The 12,860-nt window shown below is 48.1% G+C and overlaps 2 protein-coding genes across 3 annotated transcripts in view; one reads left to right on the forward strand and one right to left on the reverse strand.

Annotated features, from left to right (window-relative positions):
* The first annotated feature begins 397 nt into the window (after positions 1-397).
* LOC122377822 lies at positions 398-2,883 on the forward strand. Its single transcript, XM_043358269.1, has 2 exons — positions 398-587; positions 1,448-2,883. The coding sequence occupies exons 1-2, from the start codon at positions 461-463 to the stop codon at positions 2,302-2,304; spliced, it is 984 nt and encodes a 327-aa protein (XP_043214204.1). The 5' UTR covers positions 398-460; the 3' UTR covers positions 2,305-2,883.
* Positions 2,839-12,860, reverse strand: part of LOC122377821 — a 31,912-nt gene continuing 21,890 nt past the window's right edge. Inside the window, exons 9-22 of one of the 2 annotated variants that reach the window (XM_043358267.1) lie at positions 12,250-12,414; positions 11,793-11,925; positions 10,593-10,838; positions 9,995-10,145; positions 9,270-9,506; positions 8,842-8,985; positions 8,559-8,682; positions 8,069-8,264; positions 6,616-6,990; positions 5,922-6,367; positions 5,670-5,763; positions 5,343-5,417; positions 4,443-4,670; positions 2,839-4,127 (exon numbers count right to left, since the gene is read on the reverse strand). In XM_043358267.1, coding sequence (XP_043214202.1) covers positions 3,873-4,127; positions 4,443-4,670; positions 5,343-5,417; positions 5,670-5,763; positions 5,922-6,367; positions 6,616-6,990; positions 8,069-8,264; positions 8,559-8,682; positions 8,842-8,985; positions 9,270-9,506; positions 9,995-10,145; positions 10,593-10,838; positions 11,793-11,925; positions 12,250-12,414 — 2,869 coding nt within the window. In that variant the 3' untranslated portion in view covers positions 2,839-3,872. The remainder of the gene's footprint in view (positions 4,128-4,442; positions 4,671-5,342; positions 5,418-5,669; positions 5,764-5,921; positions 6,368-6,615; positions 6,991-8,068; positions 8,265-8,558; positions 8,683-8,841; positions 8,986-9,269; positions 9,507-9,994; positions 10,146-10,592; positions 10,839-11,792; positions 11,926-12,249; positions 12,415-12,860) is intronic. The other variant, XM_043358268.1, reaches the window with a different exon arrangement.

A 12,860-nucleotide genomic window follows, 5' to 3' on the forward strand; every position in this document is an offset into this window, starting at 1 on the left:
ATTTGACTTCGCTATCGCATTGCAATTATAACAAACACAATTTATTTATTATTTATTAAACTTCACCGCAATGAGCGGTGTTCGGTCGCAACCCTGAAACACAAAGCCACAACAGCAGATCGTTTAGCCTAATGATATGCCTTACTGGAAGTCGGTCTACCCTCCACGTGGGCGTCTGTTGATCATTCATTAGCCCCCAAAAATCGAAAGCCGATCAGTTATAGGCGCGACAGCGCTCTGACGCCAGTGTCGACCGTTCCACAGAAGTCATATATTGCCGGTTTGTGAGCGGCGTCATTAGTAATGATTGGTGGCGACTGCAAGTACGACAATGGGACTGCGTACCACCTTGTGGCGCTGCGAATAGGGAGGTGGTTGCCCCTTGGCGCTCATTCCCGGGTGCTCGTTGGACTGGGTCGGTAGAGGCTGGCGATTACGGGCTAGGGTCGAGGGTAGAAATATGATTTTAGCCTTTGTATTTGTGGTTTTTGGTTTGGTTTTACAGCTTGGTGCAGCTAATGTTTCTCCAAGTGGACTTAATTTGTTTGGATATCTGCCGTCGGAAGAAGAAATTGAGGTTTATGCAGGTAAGGTTTATGCACCGGTACCGAATGGCTTTTCACGTGATACGAATGTGCTTTGCTGAATATCTACATAGCGCTTAGTACCTATTACCAATAAACGCAAAGCCCAAAATTAGTGATAATTCGTTTGACATGCAAGAGTCGATAATTTCCTATTAGAAAAAAATGTCATGACTTTCCCGGGTGTGGGTAGGACTAGATATGTCGTCAAAAGACTTTATATGGTTTAAACATGAACATTGTTTATTTTCCATCCTCTTATTGATAGAAAAATATTTCCATTAACCATATTGTTTATGCATGAAAAGCTCGCTGAAGGAGGAACATATATTAGCCATATCGGCCACAAATAATTTGTTTATTTCACTGCCATATAAAGGAAAATGGATCTGCGTTCCGTTTTGCTGAGTGGTGTAGTATCACGTAGGCATTTACGTCGTCAAATACCAGGTTCCACGAGATGCGGAGGTAAAACTTGAAAAAGCAGCACTTTGGCGTCAACAGATTACCAACAGCGCACGTATGATATTGCAATGGCTATTTGAGCCTTGTTACGACCAGAAAATATAGTTGTAATTCCAAAACAAAATGTCGCAAAGCGTTCGACAATATTCAGTCAAAATTGGGAAATAATATCAATTGAAACATTTATATGGAAAATTAGACCTCGACCTTTACAAATGTCACATTCAGCTATCGTTACCAAATGACTATAGGTAGTTACACAAATCTGCATGCAGGAAGGAAGAGGGAAAACAGTAATCACCTCCGTTGTGGGCAAGGATGATTTTCTACATTCACACGCACTAAGATAGGACAAAGGCAGGTATTTATTTCTGACCGGACCTTGGTCTCCGCCGCAGCCGAGACGGACTGTCAGTGCCGTCAAATGTGCTTCGTGCGCCCGGCATGTGCCAGCGCCAGTTTCTCGCCTCGGACCGGCTCGTGCCACCTCTACCGCCGCGTGGCGCTCCGCGGGGGCCTGCTGCCAGACCCAGAGCAGGTCTATCACGTCCTGCCCGGCCGCAGCGGGCACGGGGAGTACTGCTCATCCCCCGGGGACTGCCAGCAGCCCGGCGACCGCTGCCTGGGGTACTCCTGCCAGGAGAGTGAGCACCTGACCTGCCGCGTCCTGAAGGACCTCTACGGAGTCAACGAGTCGGGCGTCCACTGGGGTGGCGTGGCCGGAGTGACCATGCCACTCTACTGTGATATGGTCTACCAGGAGGGAGGCTGGACGCTGCTGCTCGCCGCCGGTGGCGCCACCTGGAACACCACCAGTGCGCTCTGGCGGCCAGACGACGAAGACACACCAGACCCGAGCAGACCGTTCTCCATCTACAAATACGCCGACACCATCGCAGCTTCCGGTATAATCAACGGTACCGACGACTTCTACCAGATCGACGTGTACGACGTCGAAACTATCAGCGGAGGCACGTGGCGTGTGCCGCGCACAGAGTCGCTCCTGGGCTCCTCCGTCAGCGCCTATCAGCTCACCCTGGAGAACGGACGACAGTACGGGGGATGGAAACTGAGCAGGGCCAACCCGGTGGTGCCCTGGCTGGCCTCTGGGGTTGACCCGGAGACGTTCGTCTCTGTCAGTCAGACCCCGGATATCAAACCGGCAGAGGGGGTGCTCCTGGGGGCTGCTCCTGGCATCCAGAAATGGGGAGGGGTGGCCAGCAGCGGGTTTGTGGCCATCCTCATCAGGGAGTGAGGAGAGACGAGGTGCTTCTCCTCAGTTCTGCTTCTGAGGTGGTAATCGCACATAATGCTTACTCGAGCTCTTCATGCTACGCATGGGTTTCGAGGTATTGTCGTATTGAGTTACCACTTAGCGTAAAAAGCAACACAAGTTTTAGACAACCATTAGCATAATGCTAGTCACAACCGTTTCCAACATTTTCCCAGCCCTGAAAAGCCTTATTTAAGTTAAATCTGTCCGGCATTGGTTTGCCCCGTCATCTAAACGTGTTTGTCCGCTTCATTCGTGCCCTAGCCAGTGGTAAATAATTATTGAACTGGTTCCTTCGGCGTACTTCTTGAAGTTCAATTCCTAAATAAAGTTCAATTTCATTTTGCGAAATTTATTATTTACAGTCACCATCGTTTATTCTTCCAAACATGTTCCACGTAGGACAACAATGAGAATAGGTTGCATGCGCACTGAAACGTTACAATGTTACGATATAAACCGTTTCAAACGATCGTATAGATACAATATCGCCTCGTCGTTGTAATTTGCGAAACACTGCATAACTTAGACTTGTGAAATAAAACATCAAAACTCACATAATTGTTCTTATCAACAACCTAAGAATACAAAAAAAAAAAACACATGGTATACGCCTGCTAAAACCAGCATTTTCAGCATGATGCAAATACCCCTAACCACCGCCTACCTGCTGCACACGAAAATTCCTTTGACATGCGCCTGGCTGCCAAAAAAAGTCGCGCGATTTCTCAGAAATCCTTCCAAAATACTATATCAGGTCATGTTTGATGCCGTAACATGTCATTTCAGTGTGAAATATGTAGCAAATGACCTTATACAACTTAACGAATCTCTGCTTCGGCGGCAAGGATATTATCTGACACAAAGTTGATACAATATTAGCCGTTAATTGACATGTGTCGCACTTAAATACACGATGAAAATGTATACCTTATTACCGTTAGACGAAACGAGGCCTGTTAGGCAGGTAGCTAATATGCAGAGGCAGCGGACCTGCCGCTTTGCATAGAACGAAGTCAAGCAGCCGACAAGCAGAATGGAGGATGACAGGCAGCAATGCGAAGCAAACACTTGCACAGAACCCTCACAAACCGACAATATCTCATCATGTGGATCAGGTAAAGCATCAATAATCTCAAAATACTAAAGAGAAGAAGCAATAAGCGAAGTTGTAGTTGATGGGTTCGTAGATGATAAGTTCGAAGGCAGTGGTCACTGGTCGACCAATGAAGGCGTCAGTCTCCCGCTGACGCCGTAAACAAATATTCATCAGAAACAGCATCATCCAACGAGCTTACATCACATTACACACACCTCAAAACATTCACCAGTAGCGAAAGAACATGTTCGACCCTGTACTTCTCACAAAAACACAGCACAAGTCGAATGACACTCTCCTACATTGCAAACAAAGTCTTCAAAGACTCGTCCAATTCACCACTCACTTCCACATTAATGTATGCTTCATCGCCTCTCATACCCAAAACACAATGTATCTTCACACACTTCTCACAAGTCACAATCACCCTCCTTCCGCTAACGCCTCTTCTCTAGACCCCACTGCTGTCTCGGCGGCGGCAGCGCGGTCGGGCACCACTCGGGTGCGCTGACGGAGGCTCCTCGTCGCCTCCGATGCTGTCCAGGGTGTCCTGTGAGCCAAAGTCGGACTCGGCGCGTCGCGAGAAGCTCTCAGAGCCGACCGTGTCGTAGCCGGAGACGGGCGTCGGGTCGGTGGGGTCGCGGTCCGACGCGGCCGCCGGTGCGCGTGATGCGTGGATGTGGCCGCCTGAGATAAACTCGGAGAACTGTGGGAGGGAGGGGGTATGAGTGAGTGAGTGAGGGTGAGAGAGTGAGGTGTGCCGTTTGATGGAAAACGAGAAATATTGTTACGTTCGAATTGGATGAAGACGAGCAACATTATTCATTACAGCAAATTACGATTGCTGGTCGATTTTATGCTCGACCAGAGATGTAAATGCATCCAACCCGAAGCAAACTTGGTGCATTTTCAATAATTGAAAGATACCTCATAAATAATAATCGCACCTCACGCATCCTCGTCCTACAAAGTCCTAGCAGTTCCAACTTCTACCGGGATTTGCCGATCCCCTCCAACTCACCCGCTGTAGCGGCAGGCATCCGACCAGCTGTCGACGGTCCATGACGTACATCTTGTTGGCGCACAGCATGGCGAACATACGGTGCACCTGCACTATGGGCGTCTCCACTGACACCGACAACGGGAACGGTTCCACCTCGATGACCTCGTCCAGACACACCACCCTGTTCAGCTGCTGGCGGCGCCACGCTCGCTGCAGGCGACGCTCCTCTTCAATACGGTCCTTGGTCTGTCGGGGGAAAGCAGGGAAAGCATAGGCTTAATTTATGTTTTTTAGAGTGCTTAAAAGGATAGGTATAGGTAAAGTAAGACGGATGTCCGCTAAATTGAATTAGTGTTAATAAGTTTCAAGTTCAAGATATTTGCTTCGCAGCATCACGCATCTCTGCCAGCTGAATGTGCCATCAAAAGTGACCTTTTTTTTATCAACGATGTCATAAGCCTAATATTTACAATTTTTCAAGGCAACGTAGTTAGTTGATACCGACAACACCAGAAAGACTTCAGCCAGCCAGGACGCCGTGTCCACAGCTGACCCGTTCCTAGTTTGTTTCAATTTTAGCGGCGATTTAGCCTTTTGTTTCGATTTATTTTTTAGTGCAGTTGTTCACTCCTAAATATTCAAAAAGAACCAAAGGTGGTTAAGTTTTCAGCATGCAATAAGCCTGAAAAGATAAACGCATGCGTGACAAGCAAATGCATTGACGTAATTCTGTCTTTGTAATCTCTCACTGAGTTGCGTGCTTTGCGACTTGCATCATGCAGTCGCGTGCCATTTTCCTCATCTTGTCTGTAACTAAACGTCTACTTGACGTCCACGAAAGAGCTCATGCAATGGGTGCGGCGTGCAGAAGAGAAGGAAAATTTTCCACCGAGAAGAGGCAGGAAAGGTCGGGCAAACCTTTCTCGGATGGCGCCGCCGCTTCGTGGCACCGGGGTTGTCGGTATCGTGGCTTATTGAACCGTGTCGTCTTCCCTGTATGGAAACCAAACGGTAACACTGGGTCCCACTGACTCGGGAAAGACGAAACTATCGATAAAATACCCTAAATGGATTATCGAACCGCCCTCGAAACCGTTCTCGAGAATCGAACCGTCCCTGAAGGACAGTGAAACAACGACAGCGAGGCATGAATTTAGTTTATAGGAAATTATTGTTAGTTCTGCACAAACGATATGGAAGCACGATTCTGGAAATAAGTTAAAGGTGGCAGTTCCATTTACTCACCGGAATTTTGAAAGCAGTGAAGATATTGGCAGTCCTGTCGAGAGTTTTCATCATCAGCTGACCCATGTTCAGAGTTCCGTTGTCATCTCCATCCCTGCAAATGAGGAATAACTCGTGTTATTACATAGCCTTACGACTCGCATAACATGAATATTTGCATTCAAATGACACATATAAATATATAGTTTAGATAAGTTCGAAGCATGTAATTGTACCGTGAAAATAACAACAAATACAGTCGAGAATACTGACTTGTTGTTCAGGTCAGACATGCTGAACTGCTTCAGCAGTCTCTTCTTGGTGTTCTGAGAGCGCTCCTCGAGATCGACAGACGCCGCCTTCGCCAGCATGCGCGCCATCCCGTCCTTTAGACGCGAGGCTCGCGAGCTCTGCTCCGTCATAGAGTCGTATACTTCATCAGTGACTGCTCCCAGGTTAGGTCCAGAGCGACTCAGAGGGATCCCAGGGCGGCGCGGGCGCGGGCGGGGGCGGGGGCGGGCGCCGCCCGAGGGAGAGTCTCCTGAGAGCACCGCCGCCGGTTTGGGGCGAGGTGAGTCGCCCGGCGAGTCTCGCCCGCTGGAGGAGTCAGTCAGGCCGTCGTCCAGTGAGTCCATGGAGTCAGCAGCCGCGGCGGTGTTGATTGGTTCGATAGAGGAGCCCTGCCCCGAGTCTTCTTCCTCGCCGACTGTCCAGCCCTTCTGCGGGAGGAGCCAAAGAGATCAGCGGAGTCAGAGAAGGTCATGGAGATAATACAACATATGTTTAACGATTTATGGACAGAGTACACGATAGAATTCCATCACTTAGACAATCAGCTTTCGATGCTAGTGGACAACCATGTTATATTTGCTAATTATAGTAAATTTAGGTACGGTCTTGAGCGTTCTTCGAATAAGTTTATAATAATCTTTCATGACTATCACTTTACCCTTAAACTCCCACTTACCCTATCGGCCTCCACGGTTATTTTAGCCAGTTTCTCCTTATGGCGCTGCTGCACCGCCATTGCCGCCTGTCTCATATCCTCGTCAACTCGCTTGATGCTGAAGCGGGACAGTCTCCTCTCCTGACTCGGCTTTGGACTCGGCGCAGCCGCAGAGTCCGGAGTCGGGGTCGGAGTCGCAGAGGCGGTCGGAGTCGACGTGGCAGCCGGAGCCGAGTCTGAGTCCGGATTGCAGGATACCTTGGTGGGCGTGCTGTTGTTGCCCATGAGGTGGCTGGATGAGGGGGAGTTTTTCAGTGCCGACTTTACCGGCTGCTTTCGTAGACAGACGGGACGCTTGGCTCGCATTGTGCTGCGACGAATCAGGTTCCAGCGCACCTGAGAAGGCAACGAACGAGGTCAGTAGTGGTGACTACTAGTGGGAAAGATTATAACTTGGCGCTACATAGCTAATACATGTAGGTATGCTTTGCCGATGTTCTCCATTCGTGCACACTGCACATTCATCTGGTTTGCATCAGCTCAAAGAGAAAAACAAACGTTTTCTGCCGCCTTACTTATAGCGAAGATAAAAACAAGCATAGGTTGCTGAAAAGACATGTATGTGGGTAATAAACAAACCATACCACAGTCACGCATCTTTTCTACAGGGTGTTTCACAATAAACGTTACTTTTGATAAGCTTTTAAAATGACCTCAAGTATTTGTATGCCCATAAATTCTATATTCATTTTGTTGCAAATTCTTTCGGGTTTTTTATCCTTACAAAAACTATGACGAATCATCAACTGCATTCTTTATGTACGTGCAATGTCCACACCATCAAAACGGGTCAATTCGCTGTTAAGCTTCATGGTCCTTCACAATGAATGTTGCTTTTCAAACGACGATGTTTCAGTGACATGTATTACATATGGCTCATGAGTAGGTATTACCACATGAGACAGCAGAACAGTAGGACTGATGAACATATAACTTTCAGTTCAGCACCCTTCACGGGTTCTCCACTATGCCACCCTTCCGTCTGACTTTTTCAACCAGATTTTCTGGGATCGCCGTCCGGCCAGGAGGCGGGGCTGGTCTCGTGTTTCCAGTCTTCTGGAACCTTTCTATCACCCGTTTGAAAGACATTTTTTGACGGAATATCCTTCCTGCTATTTTAAAATGGCTACCGAAACTCCGTCGCACTGCGGTCAGACTTCGCAAAGCGCCGTAATGCATGAACACCCATACCGCCTCATCATCTGTACACGGCGAATTGACCCGTTTTGACGGTGTTGGCATTGCACGTCCATACAGATGGAACCGTTGACGGCTTGTAAAAAAATATAAGGACTAAAGACCGCAACAAATTTGCAACAAAATGCATATAAAATTTACGCGCTTACGAACAAGTAAGATCTTCATTTAATTTTAAGCTTTTCAAAAGTAACGTTTATTGTGAAACACCCTGTACCTTGAGCTGATCGTTGTCCTGGACTGTGCAGTAGGCATCGACTCGAACTCCGTCCTTCTGGCCGTTGGGGTTGGACGACGTGGCCTCGTCTGACTCGCCGGCGGCTCCTTCGTCCTCCGACTCGGGCTCCGGAGGCACCTCCAGGTCCAGGTTATCCACCGCTGGAGTGTCGCGGACCGTCTGCCAGTCCAGAGTCCTAGCGAGCGAGAAATAAGGCGTGGACGTTGGTTATTCGTCGTATAAAGACATTGGAGTTCATTCTTCCCGTAAGTCTCCCTCTGAACAAATATATTTCCTTAGACTAAAACTGATCGCTCTTTCTAGATTTAAAGCTAAAATGAAGTTTTATTTACGTTAAGTCTTAGGCTCCATGATAGGCAAAAAGGAATGAAAATGTTTTTTTTTTTTGTTCGCTCATTACAATAGGGAGATGTTGTGATGTGTTGTGAATAGAGATGTTGTGCATATTCTAATATCAAATGAGCCTTACTTGAACGCATTCATGGTGAGGTAGAACTTGGGTCTCTCCCGCTGCCAGGCGGCCTGACCGAGCTCTTCACGGAGGAAGCGGCGCACGCGGCGGACGTGCACCAAACCCAGCGGCTCCATGCTGGCTGTGGGGCGGAGAAAAGGGTTAGCTAAACTTAACGCACATGGAGAGTTACATGACGCATTAGGTAAATCAGTGCATATGTTTTGCTTTGCAGAAAATAATTGCGGCGTTACGTTTTATGCATTACATGCATATAAAGAAATCCATCGCAACACCCTACCTTTCGAGTCGACGAGCGGCAGAACCTTGGACGGAGTTTTGACGCTGTCATGAACCAGCTTCCTCAAGCTGTTGAGCGTCATGTAGTTGCTCAGCACCGGGAAATCGGTGGTCATGATGTCCTGGGCCGTCACATTAGCGTATCCTGTCGATAAAGAAGATAAAGATAATCATGACACCATAAACATGCGGCTGCTGTTCAAATGCATTGCAGAGAGAAGACGGAGTACAGACGCATGTTAAAACGGATGCAATGTGTTGTTCGAATTGCGTCCAATATACCGAATGGACAACTATGTAGAGTATGTATGCAAACACAAATTTGGACTACATCTAGACTTAACAAGCTACCAGAATATGTTAACACATGTGAAGCTTCGTATCGCATGCTCTACCTCCAACCTTTCTATAAAATCTATCCATTCTCACCTCCGGGAATGTTGGAGAGCCGCATCTTGGGCAGCACCGTGATCTTCTTCACCTTGATGAGACTGTCGTACATGGACGGCTGCAGGTGGCGGGAGAGGGCGTTCGAGACCAGAACTGACGTCAGGATCGGCAGCACGTACGTGATCTGACCGGTCAGCTCGAAGACGATGACGGAAATGGAGATGGCATGTGTGACAGAGGCGCAGAGAGCCGCTCCGCACATACAGGCGAACGCACCTGGGGGAGAGGGTAGAGGTCAGAGAGGGAGCTCTCAGCTCGGCCCATCTGGTGGTGGGGGGTGGTGAGACTGGTGCCATCTGGTGGATGAGACGGGAACTAGGCCTGACTAGGCCTGTGTGACTGTAGACTGGGCGTATGTAAATTGACAATTGCTATGCACAATTGGTGTGGCGATTCATAGTTGATGATTGCCGAGCTGTACGCTTCGCTGAAAGGATCACTGCATTCGACAGAGAGCTCATTATCAAGGAAGCAATTAGGTCCACACTTCGCTTTGCCTAAAAATCGGACAAGTTTCCTTTAGTGCTCTTAAACGATTTCCTTCAAGGTGTTTCGACGAATAACGGCATCACACAGCGATTCTTATTAAGGACAATGGTCGGAAATAACTTCAGACTTGTTATACTCTAAGACACTCGCGACGAGGACAATCAACAATACCTTCCGAAAACGGTCATGTGCTCCAGAACGTTCAAGCCACTCACTGGGTATCGCCAGGTTGGGCAGACAGACGACCAGGCGATACGAGCAGTAGAACTCTCCCAGCAGTCGACCGATGGCCACTCCCACCTTGAAGATGGGGATCAGCGCTCCCGATGGCAGGGTCAGAGTCGTGCAGACTAGCGTGCCGAAAAACTAAGCAAAACAAAACGACGGGACGAAGGAAAGTCAAACAAAAATGCAACAAAAAGGTAGGATAAGACCAAATAAATGAGAACCCTCGTCAGCGTGCATGCATAACTAGCAAATGAAACATGACAAAACATTTAATAATTAGAGAGTAACACCGTGCGCGAAGTGCAACAAATGAAGCGAGGTCAAACTTCGGCTGGAAAATCCAGAGGGTTATAAAAATAACACAAAAGAAAAATACCTCACTTCAGAGTTCAGCAAACCATGCAACACTAGAAGCAACAACCAAAACAGCGAGCAAACAATTGATAGCAACACTGAAAAGTAACGGGGCAGCAAAAACAACAGCGGCTCTTCCGCGAAAGCAAAACAATCACTCTCAAACTACAAAACCGCAAGCAGGGAACATGAAACCTGTCCAGAGCAGAACCATCCCATTCTCCCACTCACGTAGTAGGCGATGTACATGACGAGAACGGTCTGGTAGCTGAAGCTGGCGCTGCCCGTCCAGCGTCCTATGATCCCAATCAGACGCGGAGAGAGCGCTTCAGGAGGCCGCGGCGTCGTTGTCGTGGTCATGTTGAAGTCGAGTAGTGCGGTGCAGTTCTCGAATCCAATACCCGGCGGGCAGAAGACGCCCTCGTCTCGCTTCTCATAGCGGTCCTCCCAGGAGATGTTGGCCATCAGGTCGGTCAGCTGTGGAGGAAACCCGGTGAGGTCAGAGGAAGAACGGACGGGGTCAACCACACATGATTTCACTGGCGATGTGTAGTGAGTGGCACGAGTTGCAGTATGGTGGAAATCGTGGCATCGCTGCTGGTCAGAGCGACACGCGAAGGTCAGACTCTGCATGGCGTGGTCCTTTCACCGGTCTAAGGTCCAGGGAGTGCCTTGTGCCACGGATGGGTAGCGGCGTGCTGCCACACCCGCCTGGCACACGATGTCACGGGAGGAAAATCAGACGGACAGCGACGATACGTGGCGCTGATTTGGACCTACATGGCGTGTGACACGTGAAAAAGGCCGGCTTGGTTGAAACAGCGGGCATTGTTTACTGCAGTGTCCCTGAAAAGAATGCCTGTGTCGTTGACAGTGCGCACAGTGTGTGACTCATTTATGACTCAGCGGGTAACGTAACGCCAAAAACCATCAGTTATGAGGTTACTAGATCGCTTGGGTGCACCTAAATAGGTGAAAGTGCATGCCAGCCTCTTATATCAGCAGATATCTAAAGCATCTTTTCATACGGAAATCTAGAACACGTCAACATTTCCAATAACTTTTAAATCAATCAGTTCCTTGCCGATGTCTAACGGGTTGTTCCGATCGGTAGGCTAAATGTGACAGATATTCATCGCATTATGGCCAGCAAAAATGTTTAGGAACACCTGGGGATTTAGCACGATGCCTTTCACTATTCATTGTACCGTTAATCATAGCTAAACGTCGCATATGGCACAACACGCTTTAAAGTTCTAAACCTTGGATTAGTCCCGCAAAACACGATAAACCTAATACCAAACGATAACATTTTACAACGAAATACCACCAAACTACGAAATCCTCGTCCATTCACCTTGTGTGACCAGCGACCTCTTAATTTCTTTCCTTGCCTGATGACTTCTACTCTACCCCTGTGTGGACACTGACCTGTTGACGGGTCGAGATGTGTGACATGACCGGCGAGTAACCATCGCCCCAGGGCAGCATCAGGCCAGATACCACCACACAGACTAGGACCGTGTACAGGAACCGGAACATGGTCACACGGTGGGTCTTCAACCTGAGAGAGAATAGATACGTGGTATTGAGGGGAAATGTAACGAAGGAAGGTAGCAAGTTAGACTCCGCATGCTGCAAAAATTGAACAGCAGCAAAACATTTTTATTTTCGAGCAGCGAGAGAATACAACGACTTTTGAAAACACACACCGGTGGTCCGCGTTCAGCATACAGCTGAATATCAGAACGAAACGTAAGCCACATTACTGAAAGTTATTCTTCTATTTATTTGACGCGGTACCTGACGCACATCCAACTATACCAAATAGTTATTATCGGCATGCCATGTGCCGGCCTTCTCATAACCAAACCCGCAATACTCTTACCCTAGGCAGCAGCCACCCTGTCCGGCACTTTTCGGGTCATCGGCGCTGGACGCGGACGGTGTCCGACACAGGCACTCTGTGGAGAGTCCTTCCAGTTTCTTCAGTCCCTTCAGCAGCTGGCGGTGGATCCAGACGAACGTCGGGCCCACCACGCCGCACAGCAGGCTGGTGGTATGACGAAAGAAGTTAGGAAGGTGATTAGAGAGACCTGAAACTATTTTGAAACTAATTATCACGGATATAATATTACATTCATAACCATCTTTGCATAAGTTATCATCAGCAGGTATGATGTTGAAACAATCAATAAGTTCAGCACTAAAAACTGTCAGAATAGTTAGGACAGTGGGCGATGGCATTTGTCTTTCGTTGTTGTTGTTTTTTTTACAAGCTAGGACTGGCGGCATCATTTTCTTTTATGATAAAGTGAAAAGCTTAAAAGAACTCGTCCATCCTTTTTCATCCATTATACGGATTCCTCACATACTTTGAACGCTTTTGAAGCTGATATAAGCTGCGGCGTATGACGGAAGTACAACAACGTACGACGAAACAAAGGATTACCGATCAGCGAGTACCGTGAACGACACGCATAGCCAGCCGGTTAGACC

The sequence above is a fragment of the Amphibalanus amphitrite genome, unplaced genomic scaffold (genome assembly GCF_019059575.1).
Source record: "Amphibalanus amphitrite isolate SeventyFive unplaced genomic scaffold, NRLGWU_Aamphi_draft 000051F_arrow, whole genome shotgun sequence".
Lineage (NCBI taxonomy): Eukaryota > Metazoa > Arthropoda > Thecostraca > Balanomorpha > Balanidae > Amphibalanus > Amphibalanus amphitrite.

Bases quoted from the DNA above. Each gene is read 5' to 3' on its own strand.
- LOC122377822 (XM_043358269.1), top strand. From the start codon at position 461: ATGATTTTAGCCTTTGTATTTGTGGTTTTTGGTTTGGTTTTACAGCTT. The intron at 588-1,447 runs GTAAGGTTTATG...TCTCCGCCGCAG, and splicing joins AGAAATTGAGGTTTATGCAG to CCGAGACGGACTGTCAGTGC.